We start from the raw sequence: 25,291 nt of genomic DNA on the forward strand, positions 1-25,291 counted from the left end.
ACTCTCCTCTTTCACTTTCATCAAGAGGCTCTGTGGTAGTTCTTCGCTTTCTGCCATAAGGGTGGTGTCATCTGCTTATCTGAGGTTACTAATATTTCTCCTGGCAATCCTGATTCCAGCTTGTGCTTTATCCAGTCCAGCATTTCTCATGATATACTCTGCATATAAGTTAAATAAGCAGGGTGACAATTTGCAGCCTTGACATACTCCTTTCCCTGTTTGGAACCAGTCTGTTGTTCCATGTCCAGTTCTAACTTGCTTCTTGACCTGCATACAGATTTCTCAGGAGGCAGGTCAGGTGGTCTGGTATTCCCATCTCTTGAAGAATTTTCCACAGTCTGTTGTGATCCACACAGTCAAAGGCTTTGGCATAGTCAATAAAGCAGAAGTAGATGTTTTTCTGGAACTCTTTCGCTTTTTCGATGATCCAATGGATGTTGGATCATCCAATGGATGTTGATCCAATGGATCCAATGGATTTGACCTCTGGTCCCTCTGCCTTTTCTAAATCCAGCTTGAGCATCTGGAAGTTCATGGTTCACGTACTGTTGAATCCTGGCTTGGAGAATTTTGAGCATTACTTTGCTAGCATGTGAGATGAGTGCAACTGTGTGATAGTTTGAGCATTCTTTGGCATTGCCTTTCTTTGGGATTGAAATGAAAACTGACCTTTTCCAGTCCTGTGGCCACTGCTGAGTTTTCCAACTTTACTGGCATATTGAGTGCAGCACTTTCACAGCTTTCATCATCTTTTAGGATTTGAAATAGCTCAACTGGAATTCCACCACCTCCACTAGCTTTGTTTGTAGTGATGCTTCCTCAGGCCCACTTGACTTCACATTCCAGGATATCTGGCTCTAGGTGAGTGATTACACCATCGTGATTATCTGAGTCATGAAGATCTTTTTTGTACAGTTCTTCTGTGTATTTCTGCCACCTCTTCTTAGTATCTTCTGTTTCTGTTAGGTTCATGCCACTAACATATTCACAAGTAAATATTAGTTCTTATACTCTCTCTTTCCTTTCCAGCATTGAAATTCTGGGATTCTAAAATGTTAACAGCAACAAGTCATAGTATCTTAAAGTTTATTACAGCAATTTTAAGCCCTGAATAGTAGTAGTAGGTAGAGTCTGGAATTCTTTAAAGAAGATGAAATCAAACACGAGTTTTGAAAGGAGAGTAAGTATTCACTGAATATATGAGAGGAAGAAATTCAGAGTGGAGGGAAAGCTTACTGTGCTTGGGTCAGAGACCTGGTGTGTACTATGGTCCTAAAATAGTAAACCATCTACAGGGTTTTGTTTTACCATTTTGCTATGTAGGTTAACATATTTTAAATATATAAAACATTCATTTAGTATACAGTTATTGAGAACCAAACAGTAATCATTGGAGGAAACAATGAAGTTACAATCTAGAGAACTGTCTAAATAATTAAGAAACTCACTCATATTTTAGAGTACTCTCAATTCTTACTTTTGGTGATATAAAAAATGTCATTTGGAGAAGACATCTTAGCCTGATATAATCTCACAGAAATCTAGTTCTGCAGGTTCACAGAAATAACCTGAAGGAATACAAAGGAGGCATAGAAATTCAACTCAGATTTAGTCATTACTCCTGGGGGTATTACCTTAAGGGCAGATATCATTGTAAACAAGCCATTAAAGACCATTAAAAGAATAATATGAATACAATAATTAGTTATGTTGCAGAGTTCACAAATATCCATCTACAGACAGAGAGGCAGTCCTTAAAAGCCTCTGTTCTAAAACTACATTAATATAGTTTTTTACACAGAGTAAGATAAGGTGATCAAAAAAATGACTTTTCAAACTTAAAGTCAAATACATTAGGACAAATCTGTGGGAGAAATGAAGTGGAGATATATTCAAAGGAAAAAAACAACTGTGTAGACTATCTAGCAATTTATACTTTAAAAAATGGTTGATGTGATTATTAAATCATTACTATAGTATTTATAGTCTATTAGACACATTTTAAAGACTGAGGCAGCATTTTCATTTAAGAAGGTAAACACAATATTGTCAGAAATGATATATCCTTTGCACCTGTTTAAACTTTTGACGAAAACTTCAAGATATCAATTAAAAAATACACAGAAGAGTAATCAGCTTTCATTTTAGAAAGATCATTGGCAGAAATATGGAAAATAAAGTGGAAAGAGGGAAACTAAGAGGTCATTCAGGAAACTTGTTATAGTCCAGACAAGAAAGTATAAAGGCCCAACCTAGGGAAACAGAGTGGTAAACATAACATAGATCCAAAATATGTGAAGAGGCAAAATCAGTGAAGACACAGAGGAGGAAGGATTCAAGAGATTTTAAGGGAACTTCTCTGAAAGGGTATCTTGAGGAAAATGGAAGAATTCTGATTAACTTTCAGGTTTCTGACTGTGAAGACCAGTTTAAAATAATGAGACCATTTTCTTAAGTAGGTAATATAGCAGGTTAGGGACAAAAGTGAGTTTGGTTTTGGTACATGAGTTTGAGATGTTTCTGGGGCTGACCACCTGGATGAAGATGCTTATACACCTCTCACAGAAATAGATGTAAAGGGAACAGAAGGTTGCAGGTAGTAGTGGAAGATATGCTGGTTACAGCTATGATCACCCATGGGAGTTGGTAGAAACAGAAAAGGGGCCTAGGATAGATCATGGAAGGAGAAAGATGGTCCTACAAAGTTTGGTGCGTGATGTAAAACAATGAATGAATTTCAGTGCCTAAACACAAAACAATGAATGAGTATTTGGGGGCTCGGTGTGGGCTGTCTCAAAACATACCATAACAGCATATTGATTATTTTGAATGAAGTTGCTTGAGAAGCAGCTGATGCAAGAAGGAAACCCTGACCTTCCTGTCTCCCTGAAAAGCAGGAAATAAATCTCTCCTATGAAAGGTGCACTCCTTGCAACTGGAGGTAGAAGGTCACCCTTATCCAACAGAGAGGAAATTCAGAGCCAAGAAGCCTGTGTAAACAAACCTTGTAACTTCTTTTAATTTACTACCCCAAGCCCAAACTCTGTTTAGATTCCTTACTAATTACGTATCCCAAACTTAAGTTTCTTTGTCCTGTCAATTCCTCACAAATTTATTGCCTTTTTTTTTTTTTGGTCTGAAAAGTATAAAAGCTGCCTGCGTTGGCCACTTCTTAGGTACCATTTCTATGAGATCTCCATGCGCATGAATTAAAATTTGTTTTCCTTCTGCTAATCTCTCATGTCTACTTTGTTATTAGTCCAGCCATACATCCAACCAGGGTAGAGGGTAAAATTTACCCTTCCCGGAAAAATATTTACGAATCAGAGAAAAAAGAAAGTTGACAGACAGAATGTAGAGTTAAGAGAAGAATCTGTTTCAAAAGAAAGACTACATAGCTTGCTCCAGGTCACACAGACAAGTAAGGAGTGGAGGTGAAATCAGTCAGGAAGACAGAGCTCTTAACTACCATGCTATACTGACATTAATGACACAAACGATACAGAAGTTAGTAAAGCAAGGTCACAGCAGAGACAGCAGAGGCTTTGAGAGTATAATTTAAAAGACTGTCTAAGAGATAAGGATGGTAGAGTTTTAGATTGGAGGAAGGAAGTTGAGGAGCTACTCCCCAGTTGTCTCAATATCTTTTTCCAAGACCTATGCCTTAAATATAAAACACATTTTGTTTTCCACACGGTTTCTAGGGGAAAGAAGACCTTGTTCATCTTTAAATGAATGAGATTTCATTTGCAGCTAAGCTTAGTTTGGGTGGTAACTCCCTTATCAAAAACTTAACAGAAAGTTTCAGGTTGATGACACTCAAACTTAAAGCCCAAAATTCTTATTGCCAATGTTTTAACCTAAGGAACTTCAAGAACTGGAAAGAATAAATTGGAAGCCTATATACTAACATGGAAGTATTTCCAAGTTCTATCGTAAAAGTAAAGAGTTAAAACACTTTATAGGAATCTACAAATAACAATACTTCCTACTTCTGGCATTGACAAACATTTTGGAATAAAATATTTCAATCTATTAATAGTGATCATTTGTGGGAAATGTGCTTACGGGCATTTTTCAGTGTATCACTACGAATTTTTATACCCTTGAATTAATCAGGAAGAAAAAATTCTGACCATGCTAGAAGCAGATGTTCTGTTCTCTCTGCCTGACTGAGTTCTTTTTAAGAGCCGATCCTATTCTCTGGTGTATACAGCAAACGTTAGGGCTCACTAAGTTTCCACTACAAATGAATGAATTAATCAATGAGCACAACCCTTGATGATCTCACACAGCTGTTCGTTCAGAAAGCCACACACACTCAAATGCACGCGTTTTCCAGTTAACGTGCAAAACAGACATAAAACCGTAATGGAGGTCAGTTAACTCAACGTCCCTCCCTCCCTCAGCCTACACGACTGAAAAAAGTCTCCATTACGACGAAAAGTATCTCGAGGGCACGAAAGTGCGGCTTTCTTCAGTATTCCGAGCTAGCACGAACTCATTCTGGCTGGGGGAGAACTCGGCGGCTGGGAAACTGAACTGAAATCGGCATTGGTCCGAGGAGTTGTTCTGGGGGAGGTGAATCCCGCCGGCAAGAGACAGCGGTTAGGGCCGTTACTCACCATTTCTCGGGACGCCAAACTGGGGCTGGCGGAGCACCGAATTGAAGAGCATCTGGGACGGAAGAAAACGCTCAACTGAGGAAAAAGTCGTGGAAATACCTCCAGATCCAGCGGAAACTGTATCTTGCGCCCCTTAGACCACGACTAGTTATTGCCTCCAACTCCCGCCACTGTAAGCCCCGGTCACCAAACTCCCCGCCAAACTGACGTCACGCCCTCTGATTGGCTCTCGCCGCGGCGTCCGGGCGCGTACGAGTCACTTCCCCCTTCGAAGCCCCGCCTCCTTCTCGCCCAGCCGCGGGAACCTGGCGTTCCAGAGCTCCCTGAGCGCCTGCGCGGGGGGCCGCAGGGGCGCTGGCGAACGGCGGGGAGCCGAGGGCGCATGCGTAACGCAGCTTGACAGCGCGCGGAGGAAAAATCCGCGAGAAGGTGGTGGAAGAAGATGGCGGTGGTGGGGCCGACTTTGCAATCTCTATGAATAGGCTAGTGGAGTAACTGTATGGGTCATGGCGTCAAACTCAACTAAGTCTTTTCTGGCAGATGCCGGCTATGGCGAACAAGAGCTGGATGCTAACTCTGCCCTTATGGAGTTAGACAAAGGTATTTCGAAAGAGCGGGCTGCGCGGGTAAAACGGGTGTGGGGGGAAGTGGCGCCACCAGGCGGTGGTAACCGCGCGAGAAACTGGGACGGCGCATGCGCGGTGCGTCCTGGGCGGGGGCGGGGGGTGGGCACCTTTGCTTTTGATGAGCCCAGGGCTTTTCGCGGCTTTGGGAGGCTGGCAGAAAGCGGCAGCGTTGCTAGGTTGGCCTTGTACAGCTGAAAAAGTAGAGAGCCCCCGCGAAAGGCTCGTTTGGACCACTTGAGGGTACAGCCCCGCGATTTCCCAATTTCTGAAAGTGGTATATTGAAATTAGGAAATTATTTTTCAGTATGTGCAATTAAGACCAGGTCTTCACCAAGACTGCTGCATCTTGCACCGACTTTACAGCGATTCATTTGATTTCTGTAATTCTTACCTGTCGGTTACTAGGCAGGTCAGAAATAGGGCCAAGACATCCGAAAAGCATAGTCCCTTCTTATTCTCTGTTTCCCTGGTAGCTCAGCTGGTAAAGAATCCGCCTCCAATGCAGGAGAACCTGGTTCGATTCCTGACTCGGGAAGATCCCGTGGAGGAGGGATAGGCAACCCACGCCAGTATTTTTGGGCTTCGCTTGTGGCTCAGGCTTAGTGTAATTAAAGCACTGTACTTTAAGGGCAGGGTCAGATCAATGGAAAGATTAGAGAATCTGGATTTACTTGGGAACTTGTGTATGATAGATGATTTTCTTACTATATTTCCTATATTTGGTAGTTTTAAAGGGAATATTTGAAGCCCATCGATAAAGTAGTGTTACTTCTTAGAAGCTACAATTAAGTTCTAAAAACACAATAAGTAAGACATCATATATCCTTATTTTATCCATTAAGATATGTATTTTTTCACGTATTAACATCTCTGAAACTGAGAGTCATCTTAAAAACCGGTAAAATAAAGTCTTGGTTATTATTTAATTGGGCTTTCTTTGTGGCTCAGCTGGTAAAGAATCCACCTGCAATGCGGGAGACCTGGGTTCGATCCCTGGGTTGGGAAGATCCCTTGAAGGGAAAGGCTACCCGTTCCACTATTCTGGCCTGGAGAATTCCCTGGACTCTATAGTCCTTGGAGTCGCAAAGAGTCGGACACGACTGAGCGACTTTCACACACATTCTGCAGATGAGTTCTATTTCCTTACGGCAGTGAAGGGACGGGACAGGCTTGGTGTAGTAGTAGAAGCTTTGGATAGACTTTGAGTTGAATTCTAATTCCGCTAATTTTATGATCATGGACATGTCACTTAACCAAACCTAATCTTGTTTTTTTCCTCTGCAAAATGAGTAAAATACCATTGAGCTGGCAAGATTGTTGTAAATATTAAGTGATATAGTGGTATGAGAAAAGTCCTTATTAAATGCAAAAGAAAAAAAAATGCAAAAGAGATTTGCCTTATCTTTTAGATAGGGGTTTGGAAGGCAAGGGCAGGTATTTCTTATTAGAGAACTCAAAGTATTACAATGAATCTTTTGTTTCAGTGTACTTAAGTTATTTTTATTGAATGGGTATACAGTTAATTTTTGATTAACTGTAGCCAGTGTGTAGTATATTAAGAACAGGACTAGAGGTTAGAAGGATTTTTAAGTCCACTTGGAGCCACTTCCCAGCCCTCTGACTTGGACACTATGTTAACTTTTCTGGAACTTTAAAAAAAATTTTTTTACCCTGTATACATTTAAAGTGCGTTGGTCCAGATAAGAGTTTCTCAGACTTACAAACAAACAAACTTTTAACTTCTTTTGATCAACATGAAAATGTCATAACACTCCAATGAGATATTCCTTTGGTTGAGTCACAGTAGTGCAAGTCCATCATCCAAGAAAATGATGTTGAGCTTTGCTTTCTCTTCAGAAAACTATAGGGCTTTTTCCTTCTGAAATAGAAAATCATAATATCAGATGTGTTTTTTAAACACTGCCATAACCTTTTCCTCTCCATTCTGTTAATTCCTTCCTTATTCCCCAATAAGAGTTGCGGGTCTACGTATCTAATATTTCTACTAATTCTAAAGAGATTTTCTACCACTGTGGTCTGGGTGGACTCATCCCATAATGACAGTAGAGGAGTAGTGTAGAACAGAATTGGGATGGGACTCTGAAGAAATGAGAAATCTAGAATTGTTTAATACCTAAAAACTTGCAGTTGTGGTAAGAAAAAAATGTAACACAATTTTTCCTTCCCAAAAGTTGAAATAGGAATATTTTAGACCTGTAAGAAGTGTATAGATGGCTATTGAGTGTTTAACTGTAAACCAGGTGTCAGTCCTACCTAGATCATGTTTAATCCTCCCAGCAGTGCCTTGGGTGATGTAAGATGTTATTCCATTCCATAACATCTTACAGAAGAACGCAAATTAACATTTTGACCAACCCAGTATTTTACAGGTAGAAGTTGGTCTGGGGTTGCCTGAATGCATGTATGCTCCACAGATACCAGCGGGGCTACTGCTGTAGTGAAGAGGTGATTGTAATCCTCCAGGGAAAAGAGAATAGTGGCTTGGGCCAGGGTGGTTACTGTGTGAAGCTGTGTGAAGTGCTGAGATTATGTATGTATTTTGAAGGTAGGACCCACAAGATTGGCTAATGAATTAGTTGAGGATGTGAGAATAAGAGGTCAGGAGAAACTCAGAGGTTTCTTGGTTTTTTTTTTTGGTCAGAGCTATTGGAAGTATGTATTGTCATTTACTGAGTGGATGATAATCAGATCATTGTGGGACTATTGAATTTGAGCTTTCTCTTAGGCATACAAATGGAGATGTTGGGTAGGCGGTTAGATACACAGATGTGATACTTGAACTCCATTATAAAGAAGTATCTGCAGCATGAGTGTCAAGAAACCCACTTGGGAAATGCTGCCATTTTATAACCTGTTACATGGTTATGACTGTTGCACTTTGTTCTGAGCATTTTGAGCAAGCATGGCAGTAAGGTATTTATTTCTGATCTCTCTAGGAATAAATGGATGCTCTTTTAAAGCTGACTGAAGTCCATTTGTTTAGGATGTAGTTAGTAACACAGGAAAATAATCATTCATATGATAGTCATTAATTCATTTACTAATCACCTGCATTGTGTTAGGCACTTAAACTTGGAGCTGTATTAGTGAACAAAACAGCTTTAAGAACCTCACCTGAGGGAGAGAGGTTCAAGAAGGAGGGGACATGTATACCTATGGCTAATTCATGTTGATGTATAGTAGAAATCAAACCAGTGTTGTAAAGCAGTTATCTTTCAATTAAAAATAAATAAGTTTTTTTAAAAAGACCAAAAAGTGGGCAGTGGCTCAATTTCTGGAAATCTCCTACCCTTACCCCAAGTAGTTGGACTAATCCTCCCACTTATTAGCCTACGAAATTATCCAGCCCGTAAAAACTAACCATGGCCACATTTTAAGACCACAGCACTCGCCCTCTGTAGTGGCCCATGCTGTATCTATGGAGTGTGTTTCTCTTTGAATAAATCCACTTCTTATCTATGGGAAGAAAAAGAACTCACCTAAGGAGTCAGATAGGACTAGATCAAATATGGCCTTGTTAGGACAAGAAGTTTGGATTTTATGCAAAGTACATTGAGAAGACATGGAAAGCTTTTAAGCAGAGGACTGACATGGATTGGTTTATGTTTTTGAGGACCAACTTTCACTTCCATGTAGAGGTCTTTTTGCCTTCTGCTTTTTAAAGTTTTAAGCTGATAACTATGCTGCCTGAGCTGTGAAGACAAAGTAAACTGAGTTAACTGTTAAATCAAGTACAACTTATGTGTATTGGACATTTCATAATACAGACCATCATTTCTATAGTACAGGCATTACTTCACATAATTTATTCAGTTAGTGTAACTTTTTCACTAAACATTGTCAATCTAAAGATTTTTAAGTCAGCTGATGAGAAGTGTCCTGATGATTTAGGAAAACTTATGCAAAATCTCCACCCTGGGTGGAAAGGAGACGCTATCTCAGAAGACACAACTCAGCCTACCTGCTTTCTGTGAGGTTGGTCTTGGGAGGGATGAGATCAAAGAGCAGAGGAGAACAGTTTCCCTTTCCTGTGCCTGGGCAGTGAGAGAGGGGGACACGCAGGGGCTGGGGTTGCTAGCCGAGGTGCTGGTGAGCTTATGCTGCCTGGAAAACTTGATGGTATGTTCAGTGAAGAAATTAATAATGGAATAGAAGTATGCTGTAAATCAGGACAACTATCTTGTCTCCCTTATTTTCCCCTTAGATGCTATCACATCACCTATGTTGTGAAACATCTAAATTCTCAGACTGAAGAAGAGCACAGGTTGCTTTTACGCTGTCCGTATTGGCACAGATGTAGTTGGCATGATAAATGTGAGGCCTTGCCAGTGTCCCTATATCCCCTTCCAAAGAGGGAGGTCTCTGCAGCCAAGATTGTACCAGGTGACTTAATTCCATGCCATAAGTGGTTCAGAAATGGACATGTGATCCACACTGAGTCAATCAAATTCTTTCTCTTTAGGAATCTATACTACCAGACCAAACTTAGTTTGATAGTGTTGAGATGTGGATCTGTTGGTATTGGCACATGTGTCCTCAGTCATGTCTGATTCTTGGTGACCCTCCTCTGTCCGTGGAATTTTCCAAGCAAGAATAATGGAGTGGGTTGCCATTTCCTACTCCAGGAGATCTTCCCGACCAAGGCGAACCCATCTGCTGCATTACAGGTGAATTCTTTTCCATTGAGCCATCTGGGAAGCCCGTGGACCTCTAAGATCATGTATAACAGAATTGAGGTCAGACTGTTAACTCAAAGGCACATAAAAACAAGCATTATAATGGACTACTTCTTAAAGCCTGTGATCCCTTGGCTGGCTGTGAGAACTGATCCAAAAATTCAAGACCCTTCTTTGGTTCTTATTGAAATCCACAGATTCATTTTTATGTGTGGCTAAGAGCTGTTATCATGTAACTTACAAAATAAGTATTGAATATCCTGAAAGTTGGTGTTCATAACATTAATTTGTATATGATTCTAAATCAGTATTCTTTGTGCATATTGCACAATATTGCATACCTTCTCACCGTGTATATTTATAGACAGTTTCTTTTTTTTTTTTTAATAGACAGTTTCTTTTTTTTTTTTCAATAGTTTCTGAAATTTGGGGGAAGGATGCTTTGTTATTAATGCTTCATCAGTTGAATTGACTATCATATATATCAGTTTTTTATTCTTGCTTTTTAGATATAATTTACTGAGATGTTACCATGATCAGTTTATTAAACTATGGGTTGTGAGATGGCCTTGGTATTATGTGTGGTGCATGCTTGTATTTCTCCCTTCCTTCGTTCATTTTTAGGGAGTAGAGTTTAAGATGTTATGGTTTAAAATGTTAGGGTGTTATGGTTTCATTTTGAATCATCCTTATGCCTTAGCCAAAGCAAATGTGTACAATAAAATGTACTTGCATTGTAGTTTGTATTGGCAGTGTTCTTTGTAGTGGATATTAGTCATGTTGGTGGCCCCTTAGTGTCTTATGAACGTTCTCCTATGCTTGAGGAGTGGCCCACATCACAAGCCTGTCTCATTGAGGTGGAAGCAGAAACTCATTTTCCTAGTTTCCTTTTCAAGAACGCAGGATGTGAACTAGGCTTTGCCAACCAAACTTCCTCCAGGCTCTGTGATTTAGCTTTGAGATGCAGGAAGGCAGAGTTGAAGAGTACACTGGCAGTTTCCTGCCCCGGCAGCAGCGATGGCTACAACATTCCTAGATGACAGGAGTGCTAATTCTAGCATCTGGTGCTTCCCAGCAACAATAGTTTTCATCATCTAATCAGTTTGGCAGGGTGGAGTTAAGTATTCTTAAGAGTTTAGCCTTGAAACTGTTTATTACTTTAATAAATGCTCGGTAAAAACTCACTTCCTGCCTAATCAGAGTTAGCTTCTGTTGCTTGCAGCTAAGAACTCTGACTGAAAAAAAAAAAAAAAAAAGAACTCTGACTGATACAAGGTACCTAGAAATGTGTGCTATTTTAAAAACTTGACTGATTAATAAACATATTTCTCTTCAGTTCCTTGGAACTTGTCATCCTTCAGAAGTATACCATTCTGAAATCCCATTTGAATCTCTTCTTTACTTTTAACCTTTATCCTCTAGTTGCTTCCTGGAAATGCATTTTAGCATAATAATTAGGACCAGATTGCTAGGTTTTGAATTCCATCTCTACCATATATTAGCTGTTTTTCTTAAGCAAGTTGCTTACCTATTCCTTACCTGTGTATTTTTAAAATGGGAATTACTGAATAATATCTAACTTCTGTTAGTATAGTGAGAGTTTAATACATGTAAAATGCTGATTAGGGTGTCTGACACAGAATGAGCACTTAACATGCATCGTCATCATCTTCATGATTAACTGCTGTTCTAATAGTTTTGTTTTTTCATGCAGACCTCAGAAAACTCATCTCTCTACTTCCCTTACATTTCAGTCCCTTGGCATTTTTATCCAGCTTAGATTTCCTGGTCCTTCATTTTGTTAACTTCTTACCAGTACTTTAAATTTTCATCCAAGGTTCTATTCTAGTCATGTGTGCCCAAAGGCAGCCAAAAATTGCTGGAGAAAGTCATACGACTGGGTATGTTTGTGGCTGTTATCAGAAATGATACAAACCCTGACTGGTCTTCAACACAGACCTGCAATACTACAATGTTTCTTTAGTCAGGACTCTCTCATCTTCTTCAATGACATTTCAGATCATGTAAGTTTTCAGAAAAAGCCCACATCCTGGGTTTTATATGAAATCTTATTTCATTTTTTAAGATTTGACAGTGCATTCAAAACCTTTAAAAAACATTGTATCATAAAATTATTCTGAGGGCCAGATTTAGGGGCCTACCATTAATAGTTTTAAGTCAAATAAGATAAATGGCAAAGGCTAGCTTGAGAATCTGCTTGCCTTTCTTCTCAAAGCAGCCTCACCCCACCCTAGAGATTTGCTAGCTCTGGGGAGGAACCCTAGCATAGACATTTTTGAAAATTTTCCCAAATGTTTCTGATGCAGAACCAGAGCTGATAAACCACTGGTTTAGCAAAATGTTCTGCACATTTTAAGTGAGAAATAGGAGAAATTTCACTGCTGCCAAATGAATTTTGACTGAGTAAGCAGTTTACAGACAACTTGCTTTAGTTCTTCCTATTCTCCCTGTGTGTGTGACTAAGTTAAGCACTGTTTATCTCCAGGCACTGGAGGGGAAGAGAACTCTGTTTCTTTGGTGGGAGAATAAAAGGGTAAATGCAGTAAAAGGCAGTCATATCCCTCCACAGTGGCTCTTCACAAGAGCATTCTTATGATCAAACTTAGGTCTTTTGATCAGGGCATTTCCCCTCAGATTTGCTGAAGCTGGCGTCAGAAGTAAAGAGAACAACCTCTCTTAAACCCTCTAAGAGTAAGATCTGATTGTGCTGAGCCCTTATTTTCAGGTGCTTGGCTTCTACTGGAGTTAAAATTGGCCTGGAGCAAGCAAGCTGGATACCATACTGTCCCAGGCTAGGAATGATCCAGGGAGAGCAGTGAGCGGCTCAGAAGAGAGGTCTTTGCTCCCTTCTCCAGGATTGGAACCTGGGTAGCCTGGACGGAAAACAGAAATCCTGACCACTAAACTGCCAGAGACTGGAGGCTAGAAACAAAATGGCCTTGGCTCTTTCCCCAGTTTGAAATCAAGAATGTTTTCAGGAAGCAAAAACCATGAAAACAGGTAAAAGTTTTTATTAGAGGCAGAGCATAACATGTAGGGGAGCACACAGAAACAGTTTTAAGACCAAAGCAAGGCAGAATTACATACCCTGAGCTAAAGGGTTTGGGTGTCCTGTCTGATGAGAAGGAGCACAGTAAATCAGAAACTAGGCAGAGATACACACCAGGAGAGGAGGACAGACATCCTGAACGAGGAGTGCAGAAAGAATGTGGTTTAAATCACTTAAATAGGACAGTGCTTCTGGGTCTTTGTTTGCATTTGGCCAATTATCTTGTTTCTTTCTTTACGCCTGACTGGTCCTAGGACCCTCCCCAAGATGGGTGCGCAACTTTTTGTTATGATGGATCCCATTGCACAGGCTTGTGGGTGCACATCCACACTTACTGTGGCGGGGTGGGGGGGGCTTCCCTTTTTGACCCCCAAGAAGCCTTCCTGTGCCTGTATAGACAGGGAAGTCTTCCCTGACCTCAGGAATGGGGGCCTTATCTCTCTACTTTAGCAGAGCTCAGCTTTTGCCACTAGCTTTGTCCTTGGGGTGTCTGGATGAGAAGAAAGCTTCAATTTTATTCCACTTAACAAACACCAGCTGTCCGGCCCAGGGGTTCATCTATCTCCTACCACAGGAATATTGCCATGTCATAGGCCTTAATGTACTTCTTAACCTCAGATATGCAGATGCCACCACCCTTATGACAGAAAGTGAAGAAGAACTAAAGAGCCTCTTGATGAAAGTGAAAGAGGAGAGTGAAAAAGTTGGCTTACAGCTCAACATTCAGAAAAAAGATCATGGCATCTGGTCCTGTCACTTCATGGCAAATAGATGGGGAAACAGTGGCTGACTTTACTTTTTGGGGCTCCAAAATCACTGCAGATGGTGATTGCAGCCATGAAATTAAAAGATGCTTACTCCTTGGCAGGAGAGTTATGACCAACCTAGACAGCATATTAAAAAGCAGAGACATTACTTTGTCAACAAAGGTCCGTCTTTGTTGACTTTGTAGCCATAGTCAAGGCTATGGTTTTTCCAGTAGTCATGTATGGATGTGAGAGTTGGACTGTAAAGAAAGCTGAGTGCCGAAGAATTGATGCTTCTGAACTGTGGTGCTGGAGAAGACTCCTGAGAGTCCCTTGAACTATAAGGAGGTCCAACCAGTCCATCCTAAAGGAGATCAGTCCTGGGTGTTCATTGGAAGGGCTGACATTGAAGCTGAAACTCCAATAATTTGGCCACCTAATGCGAAGAACTGACTCATTTGAAAAGACCCTGATGCTGGGAAAGATTGAGGGCAGGAGGAGAAGGGGACGACAGAGGATGAGATGGTTGGATGGCATCACTGACTCAATGGACATGAGTTTGGGTAAACTCCAGGAGTTGGTGATGGACAGGGAGGCCTGGCGTGCTATGGTTCATGGGGTCGCAAAGAGTCGGACACGACTGAGCGACTGAACTGAACTGAATGCACTTCTCTCTTCCCTTGCACCCTACCTTCTCATTTCCTCTCTCATAAGACTCTCATATCAGAAAATAAGCAAGACATTTACTGTTCTTTAGCTCATGTACCCAAGGCTCTGTTAGAGGAATATGTGTCTATCTTAAATAAAAATTGACCGCACTAGAGAAATCAGAATATTTATCTGGCAGATGCAAAATTATCTTTGGTACATTTTGAATCAGTTTAAATAGATTTGTCTGAGATTCTGTTTTAAAGGGAAGGTAAAGTGGATCATATTGGCTATTGAGGAGACTCATTGTACCTGGGCTACTTCCTTCTTTCCCTTTTTCATCCCAACTAAGTCAGGAAGCAACAGTTAGAACTGGACATGGAACAGACTGGTTCCAAATAGGAAAAGGAGTACGTCAAGGCTGTATATTGTCACCCTGCTTATTTAACTTATATTCAGAGTACATCATGAGAAACGCTGGGCTGGAAGAAGCACAAGCTGCAATCAAGATTGCCAGGAGAAATATCAATAACCTCAGATATGCAGATGACACCACCCTTATGGCAGAGAGTGAAGAGGAACTGAAAAGCCTCTTGATGAAAGTGAAAGAGGAGAGTGAAAAAGTTGGCTTAAAGCTTAACATTCAGAAAACTAAGATCATGGCATCTGGTCCCATCACCTCATGGGAAATAGATGGGGAGACAGTGGAAACAGTGTCAGACTTTATTTTTTTGGGCTCCAAAATGACTGCAGATGGTGACTGCAGCCATGAAATTAAAAGACGCTTACTCCTTGGAAGGAAAGTTATGACCAACCTATTAGCATATTAAAAAGCAGAGACATTACTTTGCCAACAGAGGTCCGTCTGGTCAAGGCTATGGTTTTTCCAGTGGTCATGTATGGATGTGAGAGTTGGACCATAAAAAAAGCTGAGTGCCAAAGAATTGATGCTTTTGAACTGTGGTTGGAGAAGACTCTTGAGAGTCCCTTGGACTTCAAGGAGATCCAACCAGTCCATCCTAAAGGAGATCAGTCCTGGGTGGTCATTGGAAGGACTGATGCTGAAGCTGAAACTCCAGTACTTTGGCCACCTCATGCGAAGAGTTGATTCATTGGAGAAGACCCTGATGCTGGGAGGGATTGGGGGCAGGAGGAGAAAGGGACGACAGAGGATGAGATGGCTGGATGGCATCACTGACTCGATGGACATGTGTTTGAGTAAACTCCGGGAGTTGGTGATGGACAGGGAGGCCTGGCATGCTGCGGTTTATGGGGTCGCAAAGAGTCGGACATGACTGAGCGACTGAACTGAACTGAACTGGAAAAACCATACTTTTGACTAGACGGACTTTTGTTGGCAAAGTAATGTCTCTGCTTTTTAATATGCTATCTAGGTTGGTCATAACTTTCCTTCCAAGGAGTAAGCGTCTTTTAATTTCATGGCTGCAGTCACCATCTGCAGTCATTTTGGAGCCCAAAAAAATAAAGTCTGACACTGCTTCCACTGTTTCCCCATCTATTTCCCATGAAATGATGGGACCAGATGCCATGATCTTAGTTTTCTGAATCTTGAGCTTTAAGCCAATTTTTTCACTCTCCTCTTTCACTTTCATCAAGAGACTCTTTAGTTACTCTTCACTTTCTGCCATAAGGGTGGTGTCATCTGCATATTTGAGGTTATTGATATTTCTCCCTGTAATTTATTACAAACAGAACTTTGCTATCATGTGCATCACTCACCTACTGAGAGAGAGGGAAGGAAGCAAACCCAGCTACTCTGGGTTCTCCCAGCAGTCCGTTCCCCCAGCATGTGTACGTAAGCACACATCTCTCCCTTCTCTGCGCCTTCACCTCCATCCTGAGGCTTGCCTTTCTTTCCCTCACCTTCCCTTGTGTCCTTGACCGCCTTTTCAAGGCTTCAGGAGCCATTGCTAGTCACCTAGAAGGTCTCTGCTGGTACTTGGTGCATTTAATGGGAAGAAGACTCCCAAGAGCTCCTAATGGCAGTTCTTGTGTGTATGGAAGTTGGTGAGTGAGGTGTGTAGGGAGAGAGGAGCAGGCAAAGAAGGGATATGTTCTGAATATCTCAATTAGAAATTAATTTTGAATTAATTTTCCCTTAGGAACTTTTATGATAAGCAGCCATTAGATTACAGAGTACTTTAAGTACTAATAGTGCTATTTGTTTTCCTATGAGGAAATATGTTCTAAGTACCAGATAACTAACCTGAGTGTGCCTACAGAACTGAACTCCTTAGTAAGCTGTAGAATTTGCACGTGCACATGCCCTTTGTGAAAGTCTTCCGCATTGAGACAAAGTGGCACCCAGGAGAGAGCCCTCTGTCCACTGGGAATCAGCCGCCAGTGTGCGAGCTGTGAGCTGAGTTTTAGTCCACGTCTCACTGAGGACTGTGGCCTGGAGACAGCTTTCCAGAAAGCTCTGAGAAATCGCTCTGAAGAGGTAGGGGGAGAGGTCCGTGTATCATGCCGTTTTGACTAAGGAGTATGTGCAAGCCGGCAGACGTCTCGGTAGGTTACTGACATCTCAAGGAATGCACATCTCGGTTAATGACTTCAGTGCTTTTCTAAGTGTGGGAAAATGCAGGTCTTCAGGTTCCTAAATTTTTTTCCCCCTGAAATATAACTGCCTAAGGGCATGTTTGACCTGTTTTCCTTAAAACACAGAGTGCTTCATCTAGTTCTTTAAACTGAATTCCTTACAGGGTGTACTTTAGGTAAGTGACTCATTCCTCATAGGACTGAATGGCGAGCGACATTCCTTGTTTTAACCCCAGACATTTCCTTTGTCATTTTTAAACAGTGAACAGACTTTACTGAACAGAGGTATTCTTGGGCACTTATTCTTGTGCAGATATAATCAGCATTTTATAAGTGGCAAAATAATAGAAGAATTATTTGAAGGTGATACTGTTAATTTCATATCAGGATATTCATTCTTAATGAATTTTTTAAGGATTGAACATGAACTGTTTGTTGGATTTTTGAAAAATCAAATTCATTGAGGGAATTCCCTGGTGGTCCAGCATTTAGGGCTCTCTGGTTTCACTGTTGAGGGCCTGGGTTCAATCTCTGATCTGGGAATTAAGATCCCATAAGCAGCGCAGCCAAGAAAAAAAAAAAGGAATCATTCATTGAGGCGTAATTTGTGTGTAATAAAGTTCACCAAATGTATATAGTCATGAAACCACTACCTGGAATGTTTTACCCCCAGAATGTCCTTGTGCCCCTTTGTGGTCAGTCTTTCTTTTGCTTTCGGCAACCACTCTCTACCTTCTGTCTTCATAGTTTTGCCTTTTCCAGAATGTCATATAATACAGTAGTCTTTTGGGTCTGACTTCTTTCATTTAGCATGATGATTTTGAGATCTGCCCATGTTGTCGCATCAGTAATGGGTTCCTTTTTTTTTTTTTGCTGCTGTTGTTGTTCGGTCACTAAGTTGTGTCTGACTCTTCCTGACCCCATGGACTGTAGCACCCCAGGCTTCCATAAACTCCACTCTCTCCCGGAGCTTGCTCAAACTCATGTCCTTTGAGTCAGTGATGCCATCCAACCTTCTCATGCTCTGGGGCCTCCTTCTCCTGCCCTCAATCTTTCCCAGCATCAGGGTCTTTTCCAGTGAGTCGGCTTTTCGCATCAGGTGACCACAGTATTAGAGCTTCAGCTTCAGCATCAGTCCTTCCAATGAATATTCAGGGTTGATTTCCTGTAGGATTGACTGGTTTGATCTTGCTGTCCAAGGAATTCTCAAGAGTCCTCTCCAGCACCACAATTCGAAATTGTCAATTCTTCGGTGTTCAGCCTTCTTTATGATCCAATTCTCACATCTGTACACGACTGCTAGAAAAACCATAGCTTTGACTAGTTGGACCTTTGTTGGCAAAGTGATGTCTCTGCTTTTTAATATACTGTCTAGGTTTGTCATAGGTTTTCTTCCAAGGACCAAACATCTTTTAATTTCATGGCTGCAGTCAGAAATTTTGGAGATTTTGTCCACAGAGATTTTGGAGCCCAAGAAAACGAAGTCTGTTCCTGTTTCCATTTTTTTCCCCATCTATTTGCCATGAGGTGATGGGACCGGATGCCATTATCTTAGTTTCTTTTTTTTTTTTTATCTTAGTTTCTTGAATGCTGAATAGGAGACTATTGTATGGAGATACCCGTTTGTTTATTCATTCACCAGTTGATGGACTGGGAATTTTTTGCCTTTCTAGTGGATGTGTAGTGGTATCTTACTGTTGTTTTTAATTTATAGTTCCTGGATGACTGATAATGATGAGCATCTGTTCATGTGCTTATATTTGCCATCGTATTTCCTTTTTAGTGAAATTTCTCTTCACATCTTGCCCATTTAAAAAACTAAGTTTTCTAGAGATGTAAGAACTATGGATGAAGTCCTTTATCAAATACATGTTCTATAAATATTTCTTCCAGTATGTGGCTTGTTTTTTTATTCTCAGAACAGTATGTTTTGAAGAGCGTAAGTTTTAAATTTTTTGTGAAGTTTTAACTTGTCATTTTTTAATCTTTTAGTCTAAAAAGCCCACTTTTTGTGTTTTATCTAAGAATTATTTGCATCATACAAGCATACAAGCATAAGATTTCTTTTTTTCTATATGCTTCATAATTTTAGCTCTTACTCTTAGGTCTGTGGTTCATTTTGAATTAATTTTTGTATATGGTGCAAATTAAGGATTGAGTTTCTTTTTTTCTTCTTTTAAATTTCTCTTCTGATTTCATCTTTTACACTTTTAATTCTTTCAATGATTCATCTTATTGGGTTTTTTAAATAACTGTGTTGCTTAATTTCTAGTATATTTGAAAATTTTAAAATATTTTTCTCTCACTGATTTTTAATTTAATTCCATTATGTTGTAATGGAGGACATACATAATATGATTTCAGTCCTTTCATATTTGTTGAGATTTACTTGTGGCCCCAAATATTCTATCAATTCAATCTTTTAAAGAAGAAAAAAAAAGCACAAAAGTTTCTCTTTATATCTTAAGGTGGCACTTTCCAAAATTACTATTTCATGTGTCACTTTTATTTTTGAAAACATAACGAGTTACTGTTGTACTTTATCTAATTGTTAACAATGATTGTAATTTTACCGTGTAAATAATTTTAGTCTGTAATACTGTGTTGGTATTTGCTGTTTTTGCCTTACTGTTAGTCAAAAATTTCTAATCTGTTCTTCCCTTTTAATGGTTTCCATAGGTCTAAGATCTGGCAAACTTGGTGAACAGTGTGAAGCAGTTGTCCGCTTTCCCAGGCTCTTTCAGAAGTATCCATTCCCCATTCTCATCAATTCTGCATTCCTAAAGTTAGCTGATGTTTTCAGAGTTGGGTAAGTCTTTTTAAGCCCTTGGTGTCCTAAAGCACTTTGTTCATATTTCTTTGTTTTATATTGTAGTCTGTATTCTTTTTGCCTTTTAGGACTTCCACATGATGGTTTTTTGTTTTTGTTTTTTTACCGTTTTAGTGGATGCACGTGGAAATTCACAACAAATTTTGGTGTGAAATTTAATGGCATTTTGAGCCAAAGTAAAGGGTATAAGGCAGAGAGTACTTAGTTCTTTGGAGGACAGGATAATTCAAAATTAAAGACAACCTTGATATATAATTGTGTATTTTGGAAATATCTGTGGCTTTGTGCATTTCATTTTGAGAAGTTTCTGATTTAACAATTTATTTTTATAATATGACATTACATGTTACATGAGATTATGGGCCACTGTGAAGTGCCTGAAACATGTAAGCAAACCCTGAATATATACCTGTTGTTTCTCTACGCCATTCCCTCTCCCACTTCTTTCCACCATTCTCCATATACTCGTGTGCTCACATACACATCTAATCAGACCTGCCGAAAAGAAGCTATAGAATTAGCTTGAGAGGAGGAAGACCATCTTCTTGGTTCTAACAGGATTGAGGAGATTGAGTTCGGCTCCCGGACTTCTCTCTACGTTACAGCTGTTTGGTTCCTTCCTGCAGGACTGCACTCTGCTAACTGCTTATGCTTAGCACTCATCTCAGGGTTCTGCATCCATGGGTTCTACCAACCACGGGTCAAAAATATTTGGGAAAATAATTCCAGAAAGTTCCAAAAAGCAAAACTTCAACTTGCCATCCACTGGCCACTAGTTACGTTGTACTTATACTTGTTTACATAGCATTTACATTGTATTCGGTATTATAAATAATCTAGAGATGATTTAAACTATGTGAGAGGATGCGCAGGCACTGTGCCATTTTACAGAAGAGAGTTCAGTCTCCAAGGGTTTGGGTTTGGTGGGGGGCTAGTCGTGGAATCAGTTCCCGTCCACACTGTGGATATCACAGGATGACTGTACAGACTTTTGACTGTTTCTGTGGTAAAACAGAATGTTAAGGTTGAAAAACATTGGCCTGTTGCTAAAATTTATTAGTATCGTTTGTGTTGCTTTGATTCCTAATTAAATATTACTTTCCTGAAGTGGTCTAATTCATTTTATCTGTGGTTCTCCCTAGAAACAATTTCCTGAGGCTGTGTGTTCTTAAAGTTACCCAACAAAGTGAGAAGCATTTGGAGAAGATCCTAAATGTGGATGAGTTTGTGAAGAGAATTTTCTCTGTGATTCACAGTAATGACCCTGTAGCAAGAGCCATCACTCTCCGGTATATTCTGTTACGCCACTGAGTCACCGCAAGACTCTTTGAGTTGTATTTCTGTCGTACCTTTACTTCTCTTATTCTGAATATTAAGAACTCATTTTTGGTTTTCCTAGTAAGAGTCAATGGGAAAATATGGTAACCATCCCAGTCTATAAATGCTTTAGAGCTAACCGTCTATGATACTGTTTTGGTAACTTATGTTTGAGTTACTCCTTTTGTGGGTAGATGTTCTGATCTGTTAACTCAAATGTAAGTATGGTTTAGCCTCATGCTTATTTTGAACTTTTACCTTTCTGACCTTGTTCTTCCTGTTTCATGTCTGTTTTCTATATTCATCCTTGGTTATGTGCTCATTTTTATATATGATAATTTATGTCTAGACTCCTTGGAGAATGCCAGGAACAACCACCTTAGTTTCTTCAGCATTTCCTTTTTTTTCTTGGCATTAAAAAAATGTTGGTAGAATTTCATTTTGTAAGCCTTAAAACCAGCTTGAACCATATCCTCTTTCTAGGTCTGTCATCTATGAAATTAGTATGTGTAAGCTTTGGATTTTTGAAATTCACTTTCCTAAACTATACCTTCCTCTATTCTGATATGAGCCCCAGGGGGACATCCTCTACTTCTCTTGATGTTGAGAGATTTGAAAATCATGATACCAGTGATTACTGATGTGGAAAAAAGACTGGGAAGTCTTACTTTTTTACTTTGTGGGTCTGCTTAATAGCAAAAATATTGGACTGTTAATGCTTTGCTAAAATGGACTTCTTTATACAACATTGAAAAATTGGCATTTTGACGCTTTAGTAATTCAAAAGTTTCTTTTCCTGGGCTCTCTTTGGCACTTGGCATGTACTTCAAGGTAATTGTTAAAAAATTTTTGCTTGTATTAAATTAACCATGTTAATTTTTCTTACATGTTGAAGTATGGAAAAATGTTTACAAAATTTGAGTCACTGGTTTCTAAAATTGATACTTCATTAACCTGAGATTTATGGACTGACCTACAAACTTTAGTTTTGGTAAGCTTTGCCTATTTCTTCCTTTTCTGACCTTGAACTTACTGCATTTCATTTCTTTTGGGGTTTCTCTGTTTGTGTAGGATGTTGGGAAGCCTGGCATCAATAATTCCTGAGAGGAAGAATGCTCATCATAGTATTCGTCAGAGTCTGGATTCACATGATAATGTAGAAGTTGAAGCTGCTGTTTTTGCTGCTGCTAACTTCTCTGCACAGTCGAAGTAAGCCTAGGCCTTTTATAGTTTGGCTCCCCAAGAAGAGGTTTTGAAAGAATAGCTCAATTTATATATGTAAACACTAAGGGATATAGAAAAATGTGAACGGCAAGATGTATTTTCCAAGGGTGTTTCTATCATGCTGGGAAAACAAGACTTAAATACATAAAACAGAAAAGTTAAGTACAGATGTTGGCATTAACTGTAAATGGAATTAAAGTTCCCAGGAGGACAGGATCAGCCTGGGATTAGAATAGTTGGGGAAGGCTTCATTGGGAAGCAGGAGCTTTGTCCATTGAGGTGTCTTCCCCAAACCTATACTGTCCTAATACTAAATTATTCTTTTCTTACTATCTTCTCAAGTCTGGACAGTTTGACAGAGATAATAACTGGAATTGAAACCAATTTTAACTTCTTTGGGGTATCATACTCTATTATCTTATAAAATAGCATTTCTGTCTCCATAAATGTATTATTTTTTGATGGAATATTGACCATAGTTTTATTAATGTGTTTGACTTACTGGATTATCCTCTCTAAAAAATAATACTATTCCTTTTACTGACTGATGTTGTTAAAGTAACACTGCTTTCTGGAGGGCATTTTTGTAATATGTATTTTGTACATCCCGTGGACCTAGAAAATCCACCTATGAGAATTTATCCTAAGGAGTCAGCAGTGTGTACTAATACTTACTTGCAAGGATGCTAGTTATAGGATTATAATAACAAAAAAAATCGGTAACAAATTCCAACCAGTGTGCCAATAAGATGAATAGGATCATACAATGAAATACTGTATCAGCTTTTATAACTAATGTATTTTAGAAATATATTTGAAAACAGGTTACATAATAGGTTATGTGATATTACAGATTTATTTGAAAAGCAAGTGTTTATGGAATAGAAAAGAGACTAGGATATGTATCGAAATATTGTCTCTGAGTGAAGATATTATCTTATTTTTATTTTCTTTTTTACAAATTTCTGTATATCCTTCTAGGAGCAAGTTTTGGTTTTATAATCAGGTGACTAATGAATTTTTTAAATTAAAAATAGCATTTATATTAAGAGCTTCTGCTAAATTTGGATAAGACTTGAAATAGTTAATCACCAATGATCTTTCTTTATAGTTTAATTATATACTTATTCATCTCTTCAGCTGCTCTTTTCAAACTTTGAGAATTCCAGGATTACTCATTGGAAAAGGAGATTAGAGAACATAAACTGTGTAGACTTTTATTTACTGATTGAAAGTAGTAGGTGTGACAGTAATTGAGGAAGAGAAATATCTAAGTAAAGACAATCCCTATTGGTGCTTTTGAAAATTGGCATTTTTTTTTCTTATTGAGAGTCATGCGTATTGCAAGAACTTTTTAAAAATTACTTTTATTGGTTAAGAGTTATATCTAGTGAATATTTATCCTCTGATCACCACTGTCAAGGTGTGAGTACTTTAAATCTGTCCAATTAAGTGTGTACTTTGAGTAGCTCTAAAAATAGTTTTCTAAATGTAGATGATAAATTTGAGATTTAGTATTGGAATTTGCTTATGGAAATCATTTTTGGCTCAGTTTTTCTCATGTGTTATTATCAGAAGCTAATTTTATCAGCTGTGGAATTTCTGATCTATCTTGGAAAAGATTAAGTAACAGGAACAACATGATTCTTCATTTATAGAATTGATGACCAGTAAACATTTAACAGTTTATGTAGAAGCAGTTTTTAACATACCAGGCTTCAATATGGTATACTTGTGATTTGTGATGTTTAAACATACCAAATTAATGCAATAGTTAAGTCTGAAGTACTTATCGGAATGTACTAGAGTATGAAAATCAAGAAAATACGCCGTTTCCAGATTAGCATTTACCATGGGAAGTCCCACGGACAGAGGAGCCTGGTGGGCTGCAGTCCGTGGGGTCATAAAGAGTCAGGCCCGACTGAGCAACAGCATGCACGCACACACGCATGCGTGCACTTCCCTCAGAAACGACGACCTGGTTTGAGATCAGGTATCTCAACCAATACAGATGGATTTTTATCTTAGTGTCTGTATCAGTTTTGGATCTTAAACAAATTAGAGTAGTTGACCAAAAAAGGGCTTTAAAAACTGACTTAATCCTATTTCTACCTGTCTGCTACCGTAACCACATGTAACTTGTTCTGAGGGTGTGCGTGCTCAGTCGTGTCCAGCTCTTTGTGACCCCATGGACTGTAGCCCGCCAGGCTCCTCTGTCCGTGAAATTTTCCAGGCAGGAAGACTTTAGCAGGTGGCCAGTTCCTTCTCCGGGGGATCTTCCTGACCCAGGAATTGAACCTGTTTCTTTTGAATCTCCTGCATTGGCAGGTGGATTCTTTGCCACTGTGCCACCAAAAAGGTTTTAATTGTTAAGAGCTAGTCTCAGAGGAGGATTTGCAAACCCAAACGACTTCAGGAACCTGGGAGGCGTTGTCAAGCAGAGTGGTGACCTCTAGTGGTGACTGGTGGACTGGAATGTGCACACCATCTGAAAGGGTGACTGCTCCTGGGTACCGGCTGACCGTGATGGTGCAGGACCATGACCAGTGTTGTCAGATCTGAATTTGGGGTGGGAAAAAGCTGGAGAATCAGATTATTCTTTAGTCTCAGCGAATGAGACTATATATTCTTAGCATATTTTTAATGCTGACATTAAGAGTTTTTAAAAATATTATTAGACCTAAAAAGAAACTACAGGCTTCAAACTTGCAGTTTATTGACCCTAGAGGCCTGTAACAGATTTTAAACTTTGCATTTGTTAAAAAAAAGTTATTATATAGTTAAGAAATACTTAGTGAATATCCATCATGTCCAGACTCTATTCCAAGCACCAGGAATACAGGAGTGGAAAAGATGAATGCTCTGTTGCTATGTAAACCCACAATAGTTTCAGCTGCTCGTTAATGTTACAGAAAAATAAAGTCGTTTTATCATTATGATGAAGACCTA

The 25,291-nt window shown here is 39.5% G+C and overlaps 2 protein-coding genes across 3 annotated transcripts in view; one reads left to right on the top strand and one right to left on the bottom strand.

Annotated features, from left to right (window-relative positions):
* DTL (denticleless E3 ubiquitin protein ligase homolog) overlaps window positions 1-4,727 on the bottom strand; it is a 50,239-nt gene extending 45,512 nt beyond the window's left edge. For both annotated transcript variants that reach the window (XM_043922975.1, XM_043922974.1), the window contains exon 1: window positions 4,626-4,727. In XM_043922975.1, the coding sequence (XP_043778910.1) occupies window positions 4,626-4,677 (52 nt within the window). In that variant the 5' untranslated portion in view covers window positions 4,678-4,727. The remainder of the gene's footprint in view (window positions 1-4,625) is intronic.
* A 229-nt stretch (window positions 4,728-4,956) lies between these two features.
* Window positions 4,957-25,291, top strand: part of INTS7 (integrator complex subunit 7) — an 87,057-nt gene continuing 66,722 nt past the window's right edge. Inside the window, exons 1-4 of the mRNA XM_043922973.1 lie at window positions 4,957-5,225; window positions 19,651-19,780; window positions 20,944-21,090; window positions 22,190-22,327. Coding sequence (XP_043778908.1) covers window positions 5,132-5,225; window positions 19,651-19,780; window positions 20,944-21,090; window positions 22,190-22,327 — 509 coding nt within the window. The 5' untranslated portion in view covers window positions 4,957-5,131. The remainder of the gene's footprint in view (window positions 5,226-19,650; window positions 19,781-20,943; window positions 21,091-22,189; window positions 22,328-25,291) is intronic.

The sequence above is a fragment of the Cervus elaphus genome, chromosome 14, assembly GCF_910594005.1.
Source record: "Cervus elaphus chromosome 14, mCerEla1.1, whole genome shotgun sequence".
Lineage (NCBI taxonomy): Eukaryota > Metazoa > Chordata > Mammalia > Artiodactyla > Cervidae > Cervus > Cervus elaphus.